General features: G+C 38.6%; 2 protein-coding genes across 6 annotated transcripts in view; both read right to left on the reverse strand.

Annotated features, from left to right (window-relative positions):
* Positions 1-23,543, reverse strand: part of SNX13 (sorting nexin 13) — a 74,052-nt gene that overhangs the window by 13,025 nt on the left and 37,484 nt on the right. For 4 of the 5 annotated variants that reach the window (XM_084508226.1, XM_084508223.1, XM_084508224.1 and 1 more), the window contains exons 10-18: positions 22,994-23,132; positions 22,187-22,275; positions 20,986-21,085; positions 19,832-20,025; positions 18,160-18,264; positions 16,678-16,810; positions 14,163-14,200; positions 10,497-10,566; positions 369-541 (exon numbers count right to left, since the gene is read on the reverse strand). In XM_084508226.1, coding sequence (XP_084364352.1) covers positions 369-541; positions 10,497-10,566; positions 14,163-14,200; positions 16,678-16,810; positions 18,160-18,264; positions 19,832-20,025; positions 20,986-21,085; positions 22,187-22,275; positions 22,994-23,132 — 1,041 coding nt within the window. The remainder of the gene's footprint in view (positions 1-368; positions 542-10,496; positions 10,567-14,162; positions 14,201-16,677; positions 16,811-18,159; positions 18,265-19,831; positions 20,026-20,985; positions 21,086-22,186; positions 22,276-22,993; positions 23,133-23,543) is intronic. The other variant, XM_084508225.1, reaches the window with a different exon arrangement.
* On the reverse strand, positions 756-10,318 carry LOC311431653 (uncharacterized protein; the record flags this gene model as incomplete). The annotated part of the gene is made up of 4 exons (XM_084509427.1): positions 756-773; positions 5,878-6,760; positions 6,839-6,929; positions 10,297-10,318. 4 exons carry the CDS (start codon positions 10,316-10,318, stop codon positions 756-758), a joined length of 1,014 nt encoding a protein of 337 aa, XP_084365553.1.

Below are 23,543 nucleotides of genomic sequence, written 5' to 3' on the forward strand. Positions count from 1 at the left end.
GTGCCACTGTTCCAGACCAATAGCACAAACATTTCACAGTAAAACTTAGGAAAGGGAAGAAAAAAACCAAGTTTATTTAGTACCATATCCTTTTATTAAAGCAATCTAATGCCTCAGCATCAGGAACTAAACAGGTGCACCTGTAAACTGCTTTGTACAAATAACTTATTATATTAATGACTTAAAAGTATACCTTAATGCAAAAATAATGTAGACCTGGAACTCTTGATCTTAACTCACTTTGAGAAAGCCAATACTTATGCCATACCATCACACAGGAAAAAAAAAAAACAAACAACAACAACAACAACAAAAAAACAGACACACCTTTCAAAGAAACCTTCAAGGATTTCTGTGAGACAGATTACCTGCTCAGTGATCCTCATATGAAAGTCGTGAAAGTCACTGTAACGCCGATATGTCTTCCATGTCTCTTCACTGTTTTGATTTCGCCGATGGACTGTGATAGCATACAGTGCGTATGTCTTGCCATGGTCATTACACACGCCTGCCACAGCATATGGGTCATAGTCAGCATAGACTAGTAGTTTGAAAACAAAAACAAAAAAAAGGAACAAACAGAAAGAAGGAAGACGAGAGGACACAAACGTGAAGTAAAGAAATGTCTGAAATGACAGACTTGAGAGACTAAAATGGACATGCAAGCAGAAGAGTAAGCCATCCCTTTATTCAAAACACCGCATAAGTGGTACCCCTCCAGAAACTTAAGTTTAATTTATAGACATTAAGTAGCCTTAACGATTGGAGCTTGTCTATCACATGCAAAACATGAAAAAAGAAAAAGAAAAAAAGAAAATAAAAGAACAGGAAAGGTTTCAACACTAAAGAATCGAGAACAAATCTTTTAAAAATAATTTTAACCTAAAGAATTCAAGATACAGTTGAAAGACAACTATGAAACCAAATGAAATTCCAGTCTGCAAAGTACTCTCTAATTACATTTTTTTAAAGTCTGCAAATACAGAAGGAATGTGCTAACACTGTAAGCATTCAGTTCTGTTATTAACATCAGCAGTTATTAGCTACAAGATAGAAAGTAACCTCCCTACACTATTTCTCAGTCAAAAGGAACTATATACACACAAATATACACAAATGCATGCCTTCTGCATGTATGCGTACATATGTACTCTGTATATGTGTACACATGCGCACTCAATTTGATTTCTCCATAAAATAAATTGAAAGAGACCCTTATCTGAAATAGAAAAAGAAACATCTTTTTTTCCTCATTGAGTATTTAAATTCTCTCCCACATTCCTCCCATCCCCATACAGAATTTTTCAAAAACTTCAATTTAAACTACAGACTAACTTAAAACCAATACTGCATACACCGCACACATTTAAATTAATGTGCTGTAACTCTAATTATTGAGCCAACAGCTCGTTGAAAATACTTCTTGATTAAGTTCTGTGAGTTTGTTAATGCATTTGTGCTCCATACACTATTCTGCCAAATCATCAACTCTAACCTCGTGACATCTTTGAAAAGCAAGGCTGATGCCTAAGCAGCCAGTGAGTATCCCTAGAGTAGGGGCAGCTGCTGACAATGCAAGAGTTACATGCTAACAAAATGGAAACCAGTAATGTAGCATCATCAGCCTTTTCTTTGGTATTGTCATGGTTTAACCCGGCTGGCAGCTAAACACCACGCAGCCGTTCGCTCACCCTCCCCCCTCCCTCTCTGGGACGGGGGAGAGAAATGGAAAGTGAAGCCCGTGAGTTGAGATAAAGACAGTTTAATAAGACAGGAAAATAATAATAACAAAATAATAATAACAATAATAACAATAATGTTACAATGGTGATAATAGGAAAGTAATAATAATATGTACAAACAAGTGATGCACAATGCAATTGCTCACCACCCGCTGACCGATGCCCAGCCTAACCCCGAGCAGTCCGGCCCCCTCCCCCCGGCTAGCCACCCCTATATATTGTTTAGCATGACGTCAGATGGTATGGAATACCCCTTTGGCTAGTTCGGGTCACCTGTCCTGGGTCTGTCCCCTCCCAGCTCTTACTGCACCCCCAGCCTGCCTGTTGGCAGGACAGAGCAAAAGGCTGAGATGTCCTTGGCTTGGTATAAGCACTGCTCTGCAACAATTAAAACATCGGGGTGTTATCAGCACTCTTCTCATCCTAAGCCAAAACACAGCATTCCACCAGCTACTAGGAAGAAAATTAATTCTGTTCTAACTGAAACCAGGACATCTATCCACCCCTTATTCCATACCATTTATGTCATGCTCAGGTTATACTTTTTTCCATACATTCTAATTAGTCACCTACAGTAGTCATAGTAGTGATAATATACAGTATTATATAGTAATTAACATGGTACAATTCAGTTCATGGGCTATTCTCACCCAGTATTAAATCTCTTTGAGGTACACACCGGACCTCTCCGTTCTTTTGCATCACCCACCAAGTGTATCCAGGTCCCTGAGCGAAAACAATTCCACGAATAGGTTTGCCTTTTCCTGAGGCAGGAGTAGCCCAGACTGTTTTACCCAGCATATTTCTTACATGCACTACAGGAACTTTATCCCCATCTACAGTACGTAACAGGTTTGATTGGGCAGGTCCAGCTCGGTTGGCAGATCCCCTAGTATTGACTAACCAGGTGGCCTTTGCCAAATGCGTATCCCAGTTTTTGAATGTTCCAGCGCCCATTGCTTTCAATGTAGTCTTTAACAGTCCATTGTATCGTTCAACTTTCCCAGAGGCTGGTGCATGATAGGGGATGTGATACACCCACTCAATACCATGTTCTTTGGCCCAAGTGTCTATAAGGTTGTTTCGGAAATGAGTTCCATTGTCTGACTCTATTCTTTCTGGGGTACCATGTCGCCATAGTACTTGTTTTTCAAGGCCCAGGATAGTGTTCCGGGCAGTGGCATGAGGCACAGGGTATGTTTCCAGCCATCCGGTGGTTGCTTCCACCATTGTAAGTACGTGGCGCTTGCCATTGCGAGTTTGAGGGAGTGTGATGTAATCAATCTGCCAGGCCTCTCCATATTTATATTTCAGCCATCGTCCTCCATACCAAAGAGGCTTTGACCGTTTGGCTTGCTTGATTGCAGCACATGTTTCACAGTCATGAATAACCTGTGCTATAGCGTCCATGGTCAGGTCCACCCCTCGATCACGAGCCCATCTGTATGTTGCATCTCTACCTTGATGGCCTGAGGTGTCATGGGCCCATCGGGCTATAAATAATTCACCTTTATGCTGCCAATCCAGGTCCACCTGAGCTACTTCAATCTTAGCAGCCTGATCCACCTGCTGGTTGTTTTGATGTTCTTCAGTAGCCCGATTCTTGGGCACATGAGCATCTACGTGACGTACTTTCACAGCCAGGTTCTCTACCCGAGCAGCAATGTCTTGCCACAAAGCAGCAGCCCAGATGGGTTTGCCCCTACGCTGCCAGTTGTTTTGCTTCCATTGCTGTAACCATCCCCACAGGGCATTTGCTACCATCCATGAATCGGTGTAGAGATAGAGAACTGGCCATTTTTCTCGTTCAGCAATGTCTAAAGCCAGCTGAATGGCTTTCACTTCTGCAAACTGACTCGATTCACCTTCTCCCTCAGCAGCTTCTGCAACTCATTGTGTAGGGCTCCATACAGCAGCCTTCCATCTCCGATGCTTCCCCACAATACGACAGGACCCATCAGTGAACAGGGCATATTTCTTCTCATTCTCTGGTAACTGGTTGTACAGTGGGGCTTCTTCAGCATGACCCACCTCCTCCTCGGATGATATCCCAAAGTATTTGCCTTCTGGCCAGTCCATAATCACTTCCAATATTCCTGGGCGACTGGGGTTTCCTATTCGAGCCCGCTGAGTAATCAGTGCAACCCACTTGCTCCACGTAGCATCAGTTGCATGATGCGTAGAAGAGACCCTTCCCTTGAACATCCAGCCTAGTACTGGCAATCGGGGTGCTAGGAGGAGCTGCGCTTCAGTACCGACCACCTCCGAAGCAGATCGAACTCCTTCATATGCTGCCAATATCTCCTTTTCAGTTGGAGTATAGCGGGCCTCAGATCCTCTGTATCCCCGACTCCAAAACCCCAGGGGCCGACCTCGAGTTTCCCCAGGTTCTTTCTGCCAGAGGCTCCAGGTGGGGCCATTCTCCCCGGCTGCAGTGTAGAGCACATTCTTTACATCTGGTCCTGTTCGAACTGGCCCAAGGGCTACTGCATGGACTATTTCCTGCTTGATTTGTTCAAACGCTTGTCGTTGTTCAGGGCCCCATTCAAACTCATTCTTCTTACGGGTTACTTGGTAGAGCGGGTTTACAATCAGACTGTAATTTGGGATATGCATTCTCCAAAACCCCACAACACCTAGGAAAGTCTGTGTTTCTTTTTTGTTAGTTGGTGGAGACATAGCTGTTATTTTGTTGATTACATCCATTGGGATTTGACGACATCCATCTTGCCATTTTATTCCTAAAAACTGGATCTCTCGTGCAGGTCCTTTGACTTTGTTTTATGGCAAAACCGGCTTTCAGAAGGATTTGGACTATTTTCTTCCCTTTCTCAAAAACTTCCTCTGCTGTGTCACCCCACACAATAATGTCATCGATGTACTGCAGGTGTTCAGGAGCTTCCCCCTGCTCTAGTGCAGACTGGATCAGCCCATGGCAAATGGTAGGGCTGTGTTTCCACCCCTGGGGCAGCCGATTCCAAGTATATTGGACTCCCCTCCAAGTGAAGACAAATTGTGGCCTGCATTCTGCTGCTAGAGGGATGGAGAAAAATGCATTAGCGATATCAATTGTGGTGTACCACTTGGCTGCCTTCGATTCAAGTTCGTACTGGAGTTCCAGCATGTCCGGCACTGCAGCACTCAGTGGTGGCGTCACTTCGTTCAGGCCACAATAGTCCACTGTTAGTCTCCACTCGCCATTAGACTTTCGCACTGGCAATATGGGACTATTGAAAGGTGAATGAGTCTTGCTGATCACTCCTTGGCTCTCCAATTGACGAATTAGTTTATGGATGGGAATCAGGGAGTCTCGGTTAGTGCGATATTGCCGCCGGTGCACAGTTGTGGTAGCGATTGGCACTTGCTGTTCTTCGACCCTCAGCAACCCCACAACAGAGGGGTCCTCTGAGAGACCAGGCAAGGTAGATAATTGTTTAATGCCTTCTGTCTCTAAGGCAGCTATACCAAAAGCCCACCGGAACCCTTTTGGGTCCTTGCAATATCCTCTTCTAAGATAGTCTATGCCAAGGATACATGGAGCATCCGGGCCAGTCACAATGCGGTGCTTTTCCCACTCATTCCCAGTCAGACTCACTTCAGCCTCCAATACAGTCAACTGCTGAGATCCCCCTGTCACTCCACAAATATAGATGGGCTCTGGTCCTTTATAGCTCGATGGCATTATAGTACATTGTGCACCGGTGTCTACTAAAGCCTTATACTTCTGTGCGTCTGACGTGCCAGGCCATCGAATCCACACAGTCCAATAAACTCAATTGTCCCTTTCCTCCCCCTGGCTGGAGGCAGGGCTCCCCTAATCCTGGTCAGAATCTTCTTCATTTCTGTGTTTGAAGGACTGTCTGCTGGAAGTTGGAGCAGTAAACTTTTCAGAGAATCCCTTTTTCTTGATTGTTTTCTTTTGCAACTCACGTACCCGTGCCTCTAGGGTCGCAGTAGATTTTCCATCCCATTTTCTCATGTCCTCTCCATGGTCTCGTAAGTAAAACCACAGGGTGGCACGGGGTGAGTACCCACCATATCGTCTTCCTTGTGTGGATGAACGCCTACCCCTGATAGCTGAGACACTGCTCTGTACAGGTACGGGGGAGAATAATCTCTCTTCAAGTTGGTGAACCTTTTCAGAAAGTTTCTCCACAGTGTTCTCTTTTGGTCGGTGGACACTGGTTGGTTCAGGTGGGGATGAAGATAGATTCTCTTTAAGTTGGTGGAACTCTTCAGAAAGTTTCTCCACAGCTGAGACGCAGGCCTGTAAGGAAGAGGAGAGACTTTCTTCGTACTGCCGGAGTTGTTTAGCCACTTCATCCACTGTGGGTTCCTCATCCTCTTTCCAGGCCATTATTGCCAATGAGCTGGCATATGATGATGGTGCACTCCGTACAAACTTCCGCCACATGGGTCGTGTACACCTGACTTCATCTGGATCTTTGGATGTTTGTCTGAGGTCTGGATCCTCATAAATCACTTCCCGTACGGCTAATTCCCTCAGGTACTGGATTCCCTTCTCCATAGTGGTCCACTTGCCTGGTAGACATAAAAGTTCTTCCTTGAAGGGATACCTTTCCCTCACAGCTGAGAGGAGACGCCTCCAGAGGCTGTGAGATTGTGCTCCATCTGCAATTGCTTTGTCAATGCCTGCGTCTCTAGCAAGGGATCCCAGTCTCTTTGCTTCCCTGCCGTCTAATTCCACACAATTGGCTCCAGAGTCCCAGCATCGGAGCAGCCAGGTGACAAGCTGCTCACCTATACAGCGACCAAAATCTTTTCGCACATCTCGTAACTCACGCTCGTTTAGGCTCCGGGTAGTTACTGTTGATTTTTCGGCATCCTCATCTTCCTCCTCCTGAACCCTTGATGGCCCAGCGTCGTCGTCGTCTCCGTCGTCTCTATACCTAGATTTGGCAGAAGACTCTCTGCGTTCTAAACGACCTGAATCTCTATACCATTTTTTCACCTTCTCTACAGGGGCAGCTTGCACTGCTACTGCTCGTTTCTCTGACCTTGTTACAGGGTCTGCCACAGAGGTTGGAATACTCTCCGCAGGGTCAACTTGCACTGCTACAGCTCGTTTCTCTGACCCCGTTACAGGGTCTGCCACAGAGGTTGGAATACCCTCTGCAGGGTCAACTTGCACTGCTACAGCTCGTTTCTCTGACCCCGTTACAGGGTCTGCCACAGGGGTTGGAATACCCTCTGCAGGGTCAACTTGCACTGCTACAGCTCTTTTCTCTGACCCAGCCACAGGAGCTGGAGCGGCTGCAGGAGCTGGGACTGGAGCGGCTGCAGGAGCTGGGACTGGAGCGGCTGCAGGAGCTGGGACTGGAGCGGCTGCAGGAGCTGGGACTGGAGCGGCTGCAGGAGCTGGGACTGGAGCGGCTGCAGGAGCTGGGACTGGAGCGGCTGCAGGAGCTGGGACTGGAGCGGCTGCAGGAGCTGGGACTGGAGCGGCTGCAGGAGCTGGGACTGGAGCGGCTGCAGGAGCTGGGACTGGAGCGGCTGCAGGAGCTGGGACTGGAGCGGCTGCAGGAGCTGGGACTGGAGCGGCTGCAGGAGCTGGGACTGGAGCGGCTGCAGGAGCTGGGACTGGAGCGGCTGCAGGAGCTGGGACTGGAGCGGCTGCAGGAGCTGGGACTGGAGCGGCTGCAGGAGCTGGGACTGGAGCGGCTGCAGGAGCTGGGACTGGAGCGGCTGCAGGAGCTGGGACTGGAGCGGCTGCAGAGTCCACCGTAGGGGTCACAGTGGCCGTTGGATCTGTCACAGGGCTTGGCGTGGCCGCAGGGTCTGTCACTAAGTTGATAGCAGTATCAATGGCAGCTCGATAGGCATGAGCCAGGCCCCAGCATGTTGCAATGATTTGTGTTACTTTGGAACTGCCAGAATCATGACACCTTTTTCTCAAGCATTCTGCCAGTTTTTGAGGATTTTGCAGTTGTTCAGGGGTGAATTTCCAAAACACTGGGGGTGCCAACTGCTCTAGATGCCTGCCCATATCCTCCCATATTCCCTGCCACCCACAACTATACTGCCTCCGGGCAGATCTCTGGATGAGCTTCCTAAGTAGTTGTTTAACTTTAAGCAGAACCTGAAGTGCATTCAGGAGGCAGAACAACAAGACTATGCTGGTCTGAGTATCCTAAGGATATTCAATATCTTGGAGAGCTATTGTAGCAAGCTCAGAGGGTAAGAGGGTGGTGAAGGAGGAAGGCATAGTGATCCAGGAGGATACAGGGGTGGTGAAGGAGAAAGGGAGAGTAAGCAAGTAAGAAAAAATATCTTCCCCTTTCCCCTCCACAGATTGACTCCCTAATGGAAAAAAACAATAGGTATAATTGCTAATAGTTTCCAAGATACAGTTTCCAAAATACAGAGTTGACGATGTTACTGAGTACAAATACCAAGTTAGAGTCATGACCAGATATCTCATCGTCTCATAAGCCATTGCTACAACACTCAGTACCATAATGATCTGAAACCAGGGCCCGGAGAGGATAAACAACATGACAGAGAGCAAATACGGAAAATAATGTACTATAATACTCAATTTGGAAAACAGGCGCAGCAGAGTTGAGATTAAAGCAATCAGCATTATGACAAGTGACTATTAAGCAGGTCTAATACTTACACCAATTTTAGTTTAACACACTGTGGTCAGATCTGCCGTTATCTCAACCTTTCGTGCCCCACGTTGGGCGCCAAAAAGGCTGTCGTGGTTTAACCCGGCTGGCAGCTAAACACCACGCAGCCGTTCGCTCACCCTCCCCCCTCCCTCTCTGGGACGGGGGAGAGAAATGGAAAGTGAAGCCCGTGAGTTGAGATAAAGACAGTTTAATAAGACAGGAAAATAATAATAACAAAATAATAATAACAATAATAACAATAATGTTACAATGGTGATAATAGGAAAGTAATAATAATATGTACAAACAAGTGATGCACAATGCAATTGCTCACCACCCGCTGACCGATGCCCAGCCTAACCCCGAGCAGTCCGGCCCCCTCCCCCCGGCTAGCCACCCCTATATATTGTTTAGCATGACGTCAGATGGTATGGAATACCCCTTTGGCTAGTTTGGGTCACCTGTCCTGGGTCTGTCCCCTCCCAGCTCTTACTGCACCCCCAGCCTGCCTGTTGGCAGGACAGAGCAAAAGGCTGAGATGTCCTTGGCTTGGTATAAGCACTGCTCTGCAACAATTAAAACATCGGGGTGTTATCAGCACTCTTCTCATCCTAAGCCAAAACACAGCATTCCACCAGCTACTAGGAAGAAAATTAATTCTGTTCTAACTGAAACCAGGACATCTATCTACCCTCTAGAAGAATGATGAGTACTGAAACCCAAGAGAAAAGAGATAAGCCACAGCCCCATAAGCACTGAGCAAACCTTATCTTCTAAGCTTACACTGACCACTCTGTCATGCAGCCACCACACCACAGCTCAGGGACACTGCAAAGCCAGGAGTGGTAGAAAAAGAAAGAAGCAGCTCTGAGAAGCCCCTACATTGTTTCTTCTAAACCAGTACTTATTTTACAGCACAAAGCAAACTGAATGCTCAAAAATTAAGGAGAAGATCTCATGTACTACCAACAAGCACAGTGAAAGGTAGTGAACAGCATATGAGTGCTGCCTGTAACATCCAGAAGGCAAGGACTTCTTTCTTGCTCAAATATAAGGTGAAGAGAAAGGAGACATCCACTTTAATCCTATCTTACAGTATGAACATGTACAAAACCCACAGTTCAACTGGAGTATTATGGACTGACAGTAAGGCTGATAGTTATCAGTATGTGCTGCTAGCAGATAATAAATTTTAAATAATTTCTGTGGGGTTAGGTTATCTTTTTTTTTTTTTTTTTTTTTTTTTTTAAGATCAAAACAATGAAACTTATAAGTTTAATTCAGAAAATAAGTAATGTTTGCAATTGCAAAAAAAATAAAAATTTGTGATTCTTAACTTTTAAAATATTTTTTCCCCTTTTCTGAGGGCTGACTACACTGCATGGATTGTACCATGTTCTTGCACTGGGTTTGAATAATAGAGTTTAATTAAAATGTCAATGAGTTGAATTCACAGCTTATGTCCACTATATAAATGCAAAGTTTTAAAAGTCTATTGCATAAAAAACTCCACAAAACAAATATCTGAACTGACAAATTAATTTCCTAGTGGAATCTTGTTGAAGTAGAATATTTGTAAATAATACCTGATGTTTATTATTTGCTCTCATGTAATACATTTTTTAACTTAATTCTAAGCAAAAGTTTGCTAAAACCAACCAAAAGTGCCACCACTGTAAAAACTGAAGTCACTACCTAAAATTAAGCTAAGTCACTCACAAATCAGAGAGAATTATGGGGTGACATAGCAAGAGAAGTAAAAACAGTCAACAATTCAGATGATGTGACTAGAAAAGGAGTTCACTTTTAGAATTTGTTCTTTAAATAACTGTAAAAATAAATACTACTCAATATTAAATTTAACAATTATTCACAAACAGGAAAAATAATAATGCTACAAACAGTAAGAATTAAATCACATTTTAGGTATGGATATACCATCTACGAGCTAAACATACTAATTCTGTATGGAGTTCCATTACATGGACCTAAAGGGAAATATGAATTCAAATGTTTTATGATGTTAAGAAAAAAAGTTTCAGATTTCAAGGGCCTGTAATATTAAAAAAACTCAAAATAAATGTTGGAAAAAAGCAGACATTGTAATGGATTAACTTACCAGTATCTGAGATGTATGCATGGAGTTGAACTGTCTCATCAGAAGGGACATTTGAAAGGTCATCTAAGGACTGCATGGTGGGGGAGAGAGGGGAGAAGGAAGAAATGGTCAAGAGAATAAGATCATGGACACATCTCATTTGAGAGATGTTTTTTGATCATTTTAATCAATTTTCAAACTTTCAGTTCAGCATACACTAATAACTTAATGCCCTGTAATAATGAAGCTAAGTTTTTATTACCTGGCTACCAAACCCTTTTTTTTTTTTTCCCCACAGCCAATAGGGCCCTTCATTTCCCTCACTCCTCAGTTTCATGTAGTTTGCAGACCACTCTAATATATTTACTACTTTCACTTGATACCTCAGTTTTAATAGAAGTACAGACACAAACAGTCTTTCATTGAACATTTCATAAAAAAAATGCAAAAAAGAACAGCTAGAGGGATACAAATGTGTTATAACAGATCTTTTGGTTTTATTTTTATACTGTTCTGTTTCTTTCAAATTACACAAAAGCTACAGTGCAGTAGAAGTTTAAAAATTTCTCTACTCTATGTAAAAAACAACGGTTTCCTCAGGAATATTTTCCCATGTGACAAATAAACAGGCACACCCTTAGGTTAACATCTGTCTCCCTGTTCAGCAATTATTTGTGTGCCCACGAGGCCAAGAAGGCTAGTGTCATCCTGGTCTGCATCAGAAATAGTATGGCCAGAAGGACTAGGGAAATGTTGTCCCTCAGGACTCAGCACTGGTGAGATCACACATTGAATATTGCGTTCAGTTTTAGGCCTCTCACTACAAGAAGGATATTGAATTGCTCAAGCGAGTGCAGAAGAGAGCAACAAACCTTGTGAAGGGACTAGAAAACAACACTTACAAGGAGCAGCTGAGGGCACTGGAGTTTAGTCTTAAAAAAAAAAAAAAAAAAAAAAAAAAAAAAAAAAAAAAAGGAGCCTGAGGCCTCATCACTCTCTACAGCTGCTTGAAAGGAGATTGCAATGAGGACAGTGTCTGTCTTTTCTCAGAAGAAAAATGAAAGGACACAAGGAAACTGTCTCAACTTGCAACAACGGAGGTTTCAATTGGATATTACAAAGAATTTCTTCACAGAGAGTGGGCAGCCCAGGGAAGTGGTGGAGCACCCATCCGTGGAGGTTTTTAAGAGACATGTGGATATTGCGCTAAGGGACATGGTTTAGTGGTGGGACTTGGTAGGTCAGGTTGACAGTTGGATGTGACGATCTCACATGTTTTTCCAACCTAGATAATTCTATGATTCTATGAGATGGAGGAGTTATTACAGAAGGTAAATAATAGTCAACTGCTCTAATACTTTGCTTGCTATGAAATATTAACGTTAAACTACTTTTATATGGTTTTGTTTTGTTTTTAAAGCATCACTGATTATTGTTTTCCTGCCTCCCTACATTACCAACCCGACTTTTTTTCCTTAAAACTGCATAGGGTTCAAGCTAATTAATGATCTCCAGAAGCTCAACCCAGACATTTCTGCTGCCATTCAGGGTCTTGGGTGTAATACCTGTGTAACTGCTTCTATTTGTTCAATGCACAAAGAATATATAAAGTTCACATTATGGATGCATTTAGATGAAATCTGCAAGAGCAAATATTCTACAATTGTTTTATACCACAGTGTGCCCTACTAGTCTAGTTTAGTAGATGAATGTGTCAAATTAAAGGCAAAAATTAAGGTGATACTTTTAAACTTTTTTCCTCAAAACAGCCTCTTTCAAATGCATTCCTAAATGAAGGTACAGGAGATAAATTTTGAAATGGAAACTTTAGCAAACACTTAACTTCTGTAGCAAAGTATTATACAGAAGAAATTTCTGCAAATAATTGAAATGGTTGAGACTTTTTTTTTGAGATAAAGCAACAGACAGATTGCATTTAGTGTGCCCCAATATCTTTGGCATGAGGTACGTTTGCAGGAACAATTAAAAATGCACATATATTAAACGCACACAAATTAAATTAAAATGCAAAAATATCACACCACAACCTAATCTTTTTTAATGCATTGTCATTAGGTGAAAGTACAGACATTCCCTGACCTTTAAAGTAACCTTTCCAAGGTCTATTTTTCTTCATGTAACTAACTAACACAAGGGAGCTATACTATTTATACAGAAGTTTACTTTTGATGTGGAATTGAGCCAGGAAAAACTAATCTACCAGTATTCAAACACCTGTAAAAGCACTGAAAACCCCAAACAGCCCTAAATAATAAGGATTACAGAAAGCAAAAGTTCTGCATAAATAGGGCTTCGTTAGGCACTTCTGCTAGAATGTTTTTCACTCTTTATAAAAATAATAAATGTTGTATTAGGCAACTATACTTTTCAGAACAATAGCAACAAAAATCAAGACTTGGACAAGCATCTTATGCAAATACCTACTTATATTGCAACAGTACTTGATAAAGGCTTTAAGACTTTCTAGTTTAGTTTGGAAAAGCCAAAAAATTAAGCAGGACATAAGCGCTTGCTAGATGTGCTATAACAAAGAAATCCCTACCCCATAATATAGCATTCTGATATGTCAGGCTAGTTCTAGAAAAAATACTTGAGACGTTTTAAAGATCTTTTTAAGAGAACAGTCCATTGAAAGAATCTCTTCTGAAATGTTATCAGCATTGTATGCAAATTTATAAAAATTTAAAAAAACATAAGTTTTATTTCTGCATCAAGAGGATTTTGTGTAAGTTCCATCTGCTGAATCTTATCTTGTTTGTGTTTTTGAAATAAAAAGAGAAAAACAATAGAAAATATCCCAGCTTAAAAAAAAAAAAAAAAACTACATGGAAACATGTTTAGATTGAGAGTAAATGTATTCAAACTGTATTACAAAATTAATTATATTCCTCTGCATGCTAAGCATGATCTGGCTAATACACAGGAACTCTTAAGGAGCTACATAATCCTCAAGAACGAATTAGAAGAACCTACGAATTACATGAGCCAGGAAATTGCATGCAGATTGCAAGCCTTTCTAAAACTATAAGACTTTCAAAAATACTCTCACATGCACCATTGAGCCTTGCTTATCTTGTGTCTCAGTTAAGAAGAAACAAATAAGAGGGAGGGAAGGAAACGCTTAAAAAAATGTTTAAAAAATTAATACCAAAATGCGAACTTGAAAATGGTCAGAATAGGAAACAAAGATTCATATTTTGAATAGGTAAAATCCAGATACTTGGATGTTTCCAAATCAAGTCCTAATTCAAAAAATTATTAAAAATGCAATTAAATGTCTTGTTTTAGGGTCTATTGGAATTTAATCCTTTGAGATTTCAATATTAAAGGATTTGTTTTCACCTATTATTACCCAACTCTAAAATTCATGTCTATTTATAAAAAGAATACGGAAGTACGTTTTGCTTAAGTTTACTGTAGTCTACTGATACATTCATTCTGTGAGAAACTATGTAAGAAATTCATTAAATTCAGGGAAAAGTACAAAGAGGGCAGTTTTATCTTACAGATCAAGTGATCCCTTATGTGTCTTTCAATTTGATTCAAGAGCAAGGCAAATTTTTTCAGAAAACAAACTGCAACAAAGTAACCCCCCTAATAGTAACATAATTTAAACTATTTTATAACACTTTCTCTACTATTGGGAAGAGGAAAAAAAGTACGTACCAGATTTATGCTGCCAGTAGGAGACCCATTAAAGGATTCTAGGAACAGTGAGGAAGGGGAGAAAAAAAAAGTAAAAACAGGTTAGAAAATTTTCTCCAATACAGGGCCCATATAGAATAAATAAAAATGTGAAGCCAAAACCTTACGGAAAATTAAACAAGTGTACAACAGTTGTACCTGACATATAAATACCTTCAGTTTCCCAAAATGACATCTAAATGGAGATGTATGGAAGTTTATACAACTATAGATATGAAATAAACACTCCAGAGAACATTTCTTTTTCACTTTAAGCTTGTATCACCACATGACATTGCTTCACTAAGGAGTCAGTGTAATAGCTGAACGTTTTCCATCAGATTGATGTTTCAGTTAATGAAAAAACTATTTTAGTTGCTGACTTCTTTGGGACCACACTACACTCAAATACTCCCTACCGCCACTAAAAAGAAGTCTGGAGTGACAAAATGATTCCTAGCTTTGTTAGAAATCAGATTTAAAAAACAGTAATAATTCATGCTGGATATTAAAATGTTCTTCAATAGAAAAAAAAAAAAAACGTACTTCAATTCAATACGCACTGTAACCTGGTAGCAATTTGACCCAAAAGTGTTCATAAGAAAAAGCACTAAGACTTGAGAGTGCTTAAGGAAATAGAACAAAAAAAGGTCAAGAGTTAAGCTAACTGTAGTAACAAGATATACAAAAACAATTTAATTAACATAAGACTGCTAAATAATTTGCTCAGAAAGGATGCATTCTATGTTTTGTCCACTATGTCTAATAAAAACAGACAGCATACTAAAAAGACACAGAAACTTTTGAGAAAATGAGGGTACCTGACCTTAACAACAACAAACTTAAAGAAAAACTCTTCTCCCCTTCCAGGATAATATGGATAGAAAGGACAAGCCATGTTAACATTCTCAAAGTGAAATAGAGCTAGTATTTCTATCACTCTTACCCTAACAGGACAAAAAATAGCTAAAGATAGTGGTTTGTGTTGTCAGCAGTGCTCTTAAGATTACTAGCAAGCAACCAAATGCTGGTAAATGATGCTAGCAGCAAATTCCAAAATACCACCAGGCAGCATGTATGTTTTCTTTAATTCATCATGCAGTTTGCCTAATCTCAAAAAAAAAAAAAAAAAAAAAAAAAAAGCCCATGCTCTCTGATGGACAGATGCAGGGAAAATCTGCTTTCATCCTTTCATCCCTACTCACTCTTAGAGTGAATTAGTTTTTTATTCCGTTATACAATTTATACAGCTTCTTGTTTCTAGTAGCAGGACTGCATCCGATATATTAGCTACTTCATTAAATTACACATTCAAAGGTATTAATTTGTGAATAACCTGACCTGTATCTGATCCAAGACAGATTTTGTCAGAGTTCTCTGGGATTTGTTAAAGAACTTAGAAGACCAAAAAAATCCCAACATTACAGGAAGAAATTAAACATGATGGAACAAAACTAACACATGAAAATTAATAGTTATATTCACAAAAGTTGCTTAAAATAACTACAGAGAATAAAACCACTAAACAAAAAGAAGGCAAAAGAACAAGTAGATAAGAATAACTTGGGAACAAATAAAGCAGGTTGTAGAAGTGTTATTAGATATTTTGTATATTATTGTAGGTTTTGCAGAGGCAGTTCCATTAACAGGACTGTTTCAAAACTTAAAGAATATGGTGTAGTAAATACACATTATATTGAAAGTAACTTAAGTGAGAAGAACAAAGCTGATCTTCACAGTTCTAATTCTTCAGGTGTTAACAAAACGTATCACTAGAGCGTAGTAAAGAACACAATCCTCCTTCCATCTTCTAAATTGTTATTAAGAATAATTAAGTTCATATATAACTGTGCTTTAAAGAGGAAATAAATATTTATAAAGGGTTCTGTGTTAAAATTACTCTTGATGCACAATGTTACTTTAAGCGAGTAAAAAAGAAGGAAAGTTCTTAAAATAAGAAATTTCAGAGGAGCTGATAAAAAATCATGGAGAAAAATGTATAAAATGAAACTTCCAAAAGTGAAGGCTCCTTAGTTCCAAGGGGGCGGGGAGATGATAGAGAACGACATCACAACCACACATCTTGAAGTTTCAAGCTTGATTCTTAACAACAAAAAGACTTCACTGACTTTCAGTTTTCCAGAAACCTTTAAAAATCCACATCTTCTATGTACTTATTTCTATTTCCCGGTGAAGAATATAAAAATTTTTTTTGAGAAAATTGCAAGTGAAAGAGTTGCACACTTATTTTAGTGACACACTCATGACTAAGACTTGGAAAAAAAAATTACACAAAGTTAATAAAGTTAAGAAAAACTTGTTTAACTCCCAGAACAATTTACATAAAAACACAAACCAAAAAAAAACAAACACTAATTTAAAATCCTGTACAAACCTTTTGATTTTATCAAAAACAGTGTGGACAATGTTCTTCATTTCATTTTAAAGGAGAAAAAGAATACACCCAGAAAATCTCCCTTACAGGTAGACAGCTCACCTCCTTCCCCGTCATCTGATCCTCTGAAACTAGGATCCTTTAGCATATCCAGCTCAGCTAACATGCGCACATACAATACATTCTGTTTGAATGAAGGGTAGAATCTTTCATCTCGCAGCATCAATTCGTAAACCTTATTGAAATAAAAATAACATTAGAAATATATATATGTATTTTATATATATATTTTTAATTAGACAAGCTTTCATCAATAATACAGGAAAGGCATAACACATTACTTTCCTGAAGATTTCCAGTTCAGCCAACACTGTGTAATCACAAAGATTTAATCTACATCACAAATATTTAATCACATCATCTCAAAAATTTGTCTGTGTAGCCTGAACAGTAACATACTGCTTTCCTGCTATATTGACATGTTCTTTTTTTTCAGTGTCATCATATCCAATCCCCCAACTACCTACCCAACCAGTTACAAAAACAACCTTTATCATGAAGATAACTAGCAATTTAAGTACATATGAATTTCAAAAGGAGAAATACATAGAACATGATATCTTAATCCCCTACAAAATTGTCTTCAGTGACTATGATCTTCACTCGCTATTTTTTAAGCAGTACTTTGCAGCAGTCAATGTATATATATATATATACACATATACAGAAATATTTGTGCATGGTAGGAACAAATTTGTACAAGTCCAATCACCTGGTAAGAATGCCAAAAAAAAATCATGCGGGTTTGAGGATGTCAATTTTGTAATACATGAAAATTTTACATTCTCTTCAGCAGATATCACATGCAAGGCCCTTATAATAATCTACTTTGAGCAATGTAGTTTTAACAATGTTTTCATTATTATTAAATGAAGTACAAAGTGATTCTAAGTTCTACAGCTCATATCGTTAATTTTTAATAGAAATGAGTATATGAAGTTAATGACCTAAAAATCGTAAAAACCTCTCAGACTGGATATGTAATTTACTGAAAGAACATCAATTATTTACTTGTTAATATCTATATATATTAGACTTGAGTGATAAAGTCAGTGCATGAAGGCATGAAGGTATTGATAAGATTTTATCTTCAATACTTGCTGCTGCTTCTGAGTGTTAAACTGTGCAGCCTGGCAGAAACAGAGCAGTCAAATTTCTTAAAAGAAATAAAACTAAATACAGTAATACACTTATACCCCCTTTGAAAAAGAAAGCTTTTTCAAAGCAGACCAAAATTGTACCACTTAGCCATTATTCTGCATAGGCACATTTTCTTAGATTGGTGCATAAACACAAATCAACCCATAATTTTTAACCCACCCATTACTTTGAAAGTCACAGGCTACATAAGGCCAAGCAAAAGATGACAATTTAGAATATTATTTTATAGAATATGAAAGTAGTTAAACAGGTTTTAGGTTTCTGATAACGTTGAGTTTCTTGATCCTCTTGAATGGCTGTAGTGAAGTTTAATGCATTATAGCCTTAACAACTCCTATGAAATACAGGATAAATAGAGTATACCTTTCTTTGAATGTCATCAAAGATTTCAGGTGTTGGATCCTCATGGTTCAGTGTTTCTGCCAGTTTTGCTACTAAGTTGTCATCAATATTAACTCTTGGAGATGCCTGTCAAGAGATCTAAATCAACTTTCACAGAATAAAAATAAGCATTTTTCCCCCCCCAAACAAAATCCAATGCAATTCTGCAATTCTCTAGGCAAAATGCATTTCTGCTTGATGAGTATATCCAGGTCATGAACTGTCTAGAACACAAAACAGGAGTCAGAATTAAAAAAAGATGAAATTCGGACTGTGTGTTGAAACTCAGAACTTTAAAGAGTACTAACAAACATTTCAAAAAACAATTTATGCACATCCCAGCTGTGCATCCCAATTGTTCAAAGCAATATCCCAACTAGATTTACTCAGACTTAAACACAAGTTCTATTTATTCATGATCAGAAAGATCCAGATTCAGAAATGAAGAACAACCCAGAGAAAAAAAAAAAAATGTAAATGGATGAAGTCCTAAAGAGTCTACGGAAAAACTAACAGCTTGCCAGTTCTACTAATTCCTGCAGACTACTAGGAACAGCAAGCACAGTAGCTTCTTATACAGACTGTATTACAGCTACCAGAAGAGACAACATATTAGCATCCATCAGATTCACAGTCGTCCTTTGATATGACACATTTCATGCTAGTGCTTACTGAGCATTCATTTAGGTAGGCCCAAGCTCACATACTTTCTCATTTTCTGCAACAGACACAGAAGCCAACACTGAACCAGACCCAACATAGCTAGCTGCTCACTTGATCTATTTAGCACACCTGAGAGGCCAAGTTTGTTGGCTTTAGAATAAACTCTGGGATTAGGAACTTCTGACTTTGAACTGGTATGTGTTCAGTCAGCTCACAAAAACAGTAGAGCAAGCTCTGGATAGTCCATAGAAGACCCTGCTGATATTCTATTGAGGTGAAAAAACAAAGTGAAAGAAAAGATGCAGAAAGGGAAACATCACAACAGATTTGAGGGATAATTTGCTGAGGGAAGCTTCTAAAATGAGCTGAATAGTGATTTTTATGCATACACAAATTCAGAAAAAAGATGCTTTGTTCATAGAAGTTGACAAGTGTTTTATTCCACTGAACACTTCATTGGGAACATTAAAGCTTTGCCTATCAAAAGGTATTTAACAGGGTGATATTTGTGCAACATATACAGGCATTTGCAGAGGCACGGGAATTTATTTTGTTTCAAAGCCCAACCTGAATCTGTGCTTGTACACATATGAAATGGCTTTTGTTTTATTTCTTTTATTTATTTATTTTTTCTTAATCTAGGGAAAATGGGGGTAGCAGGGTGAGAGAGAAGGCAGTGTAAAAGGAAGGGAAGGGAAAAAGGGAAACATACACTATGGGAATTTATCTTCTTTTTTGTCTTCACACTTTCTTTAGTTTTTCCTCTATATTGTCCCTCAAAAGCATACTTTCTAGAATACAATGCATTTATAAGATAGCCAAAAAAAGGAGAACTTTGACCGCTTGACATAACAAAAGAGAAGATATGCAGGTAACACCTTAAGTGTTAGTTTGTAAAGAAACTACTACATCAAATCCATTTCACATTAATGTAGCCAGACAACTATTTGTACAAAAAGTTTCAAACAATTTAGAAATACATTATTCCTACCTTTTCTGATAAATATTGCTCATAAACTCCAACTGCAGCTGCTCTTAATAGACCCTTGGTTTGATTGGTTTGATGCTTTCCATCTTTTTGCCGGCTTTGAAGTACCTCCAGCTGTTGCTGTGCTGTAACCCTGTATCCTTCCACTGTCATCCAGAAAAACAGATGTGCTTGGCCACCAGTCTGCTGCATGTAATCTACACGAACACAGAAAACAGGCAACATACAAGCATAGTTATAATTTCACACCTTAAAGGAAAAATTCTCTAAGATGTGAACTAAGTTCTCCAGGATCTGGTTATACATCTAGAATAGTTGTCATCTGGAGTGAAAAAAACAGAAACTACTATATAGATGATATTGGTGATAATAATTAAAAAAAAAAATGGGAACAGAGTCTAGAACTAGGCAGCTAATCTTAAAATGCACAAGTAAAAACTGAATCAATCACTACCATGTGGATATAACAGGCTTGTACAGCATGACAGGAGTTGAGAGGAAATTCCAACTGGAATTCTAATCAATCACATACATCTACTACATTAAAAGAACTATCAGCAACAAAAAAAAAGACAATTGACACTCTCAGCAATGACAATTAGTAGCATTATTCATTTAGAGAAAAGCATCAAGCACTACAAAATAATAAATATGAATTACACAACCTTTAAGCCATCTATCAAATTTCTTTTTTATATGTTTAAAAAGTACATTGATTACAAGGCTACTGAGTTCTCTGAGAACTTAAAATACAGCAGTAATTTAACTTCAGTCTTGTCATTAGTTCCATTAGTTTCGCTGAGGCCAGTGAAAGGCAAAAAATAGCAATTAAGATTCAGAGTCATTCCAAATATGAAACTGAGCAATTCTTGCAATGATTCTTCTCTAAACAGAACAAACTTCTTCACTAACAGACCAAGAACGATTGCAGATCAGTCTTAAGGAGAGATTAGTATTGAAATGAGCTTCGTGGAAGTATTCAGAAGCACTAAGTATGGTGCTCTGAACAGATAATTATAGAACCATTTGCAAAAAAGGTTTTGTGTTTCCTCTGTCTTACATATAGCTTTCAGTAGATACTTAGGTACAAGTAAACAAACCTGTGAGCTAGGATAGTCTTTCTAAATAGAAAAATCAGAAAAAAAAATAATACTTACCCATAAAAAATTGTAGTGCAACATTGTCTACCAGAATATGGTCCAGAGGGACTGTGCAAAGTTTTCCAAAGTTTGCTGCCAGTTTCACAGTATCTATTTCCTGTAAGACACAGTTCAGCATGTTCATTGTTTTTAAATTAGGTTACCATAAATCAGACATAATAAAAAACTTATTTATGTTGTAGACAATAAAGCAGCCTCTCAAAGCTTAATTATTTTTACAGTCACTAATAAGAAGGTCATCTCATAACTATTTTACTTCTCATAATTCAAACATGGAAGATTGCTGCTGTATGAGGGGCTGGCTTTTAACACATTCATGTAACATTCATGTAATGATATACAAGTCAAATTAACCCCAAATATCTCCCTACTGGTTACGGTAGAATGAAAATGAACTGAGATTAATTAATATCAGAATTTGATGGGGTGCAGGTCACCACAACTTAAACTCATCTCTGTCCAACTTTCTTCTGCTAATTAGACATTTCTTGGTATTGCAGTAGCACTTCAGGGTCCAACCATAAAATATTTTAAACATTTTAACAGTCAATATGCACAAGATTACATTATCACAGAGCCACACTGAGGTCCAATTAAGAGAGTCAATAAACTAGGCAAAGTCAAACATACCGACTCTGTAATAAATACAAAACAAAACAAACAAGTAAGCAGAACAAGATCAGGTTCTGAAATTTGACATCCAATTCTCATAAAATATTCCAAGTATGACAAAATACAATACGTAATAAGGCACCACAAAATAATCACCAAGTGGTACCTTTATCAACAAGTTAAGAGAACTTTGCCAGAGATTAAACTTGAGACACAATAGGTATGCACTGAAGCAACAAAAAAGAACTAAATATAGGTGTAGAAATACAAAGATTTACCATCTATACACCATTTCAGTTCATCTCTTATACTGAATATATGGGAATAATATAATTTGTAATGGCATATCTAAACTACTAAATCCAGAATCTAAAACTCACTAAACATGTGAACCTTTAGAAAATGTCTCCATGTTAAAATTGCAAATCAAAAAAAAAAAAAGTGAGTTTTACAATGTATGCCTGTAATTGCATGCTCCAAGCCATGTCTCAAAAAGCAGGAATCCAAAAGCAAAAAGCCAGACTGAACTGGTAAGTCATCTGCAACATCACTCTTTCAGAATCAAAAATCATTCTAAAATACTTACTTTTCCTGACTGCAACCTCTGAATTCTTGAATCACATACTTTAATAACATATAATAAACTGTTTATTTGATTTTTTATAGTGTTGATATCTGAAAAAAAAAAAAAAAAAGTAATGCAGATGAGTATGCAAACTCTTGTCCTGAAATACTTAAAATACTTTCATAAAATACTTAAAATTCAGGCTGGGGCTTCAAGAAACCTGGCCTAGTGGAAGGTGTCCCTGACCATGGTAGGAGGGCTGGAACTAGATGATACATAAGGGTCTCTTCCAACCCAAACCATTCTGTGATTCTATGATCCTACTTTAAAAAAAATCAGAGCAATGACACCACATACGAAACACGTCAGCTTTGCAGAGAAAGTTTTTCAGTTTAACTATTCTACCAATAGAAATGAACAAGAATTCTTCTCTTCCCATTTTCAGATTAACTGTTAAGTGACTACCCATTAATAACCAAAGTATTACTGAAATTTAGAACTAACTGTAAGTTTTAATTCAGCAGAAGTATACATATAACTAATTTAACTAATTTGTAACTACATTAAAAAAAGAAAAAAGAAAAAAAAAATAGGTACTAGCTAATTCCTTCCTACAAAAATAAAATCCAGATGGTAAGAGACCTATTTTTAAACACATACCATCCAAGGTTTACCACTTTTATATATATACATATATATAAAACAATTTAACAACAAACTATTTTATACTATATTTTATCAGTTTGCATTTTCTGAAATTTTGGAATATTCTTCAGGGTTCACACTGGTAAACACACTCAATATTTTGTTAAATAATACAGTACTAACCATCTCCCGCTGTATCTAGAGATCGAAGATATTGCAGTTCTTCACTTGCTTTATCTTTCACTGCTTCCAACTCTCCTATATTATCACTTAATTTAATAATATTCATAAAGGCCTCATAGTTACAGTTGGAATCACGAATCTGGAAAAAAAAAAATCAGTGTGAATAATGTAAAGCCGGTGAAAGCACAACATTAACATTATAAATTATTTCAGTGCAACACTGCAAAGTGGAATTTTGAAGACATTTTGATGCTTCTAAATCTTCCTTTGGTGCTAAAATTTTATATATTTCAAAATTAGATAAACTCTGAGAGAAGCACAATTTTTTCATAAGTTCAAATGATGAGACTGGACATCTGTAAGCTATCTACATATTTTTACTCTCTACATTTGTGGGTCCATGGTTATCATTCTGTCTCACAGAGCAGCCCTGCCTTGCAAACACAACCAAACTGCCTCTAAGTGAGAGTCAGCACCACTAGATGACTCCCTCCTGCACTACATAATACGATCCCAAACCTCACGTGCCCTTCATTCCGCTGTTCTGTAA

This window comes from Aythya ferina, assembly GCF_964211825.1.
Source record: "Aythya ferina genome assembly, chromosome: 2".
NCBI classification, from domain to species: Eukaryota; Metazoa; Chordata; class Aves; order Anseriformes; family Anatidae; genus Aythya; species Aythya ferina.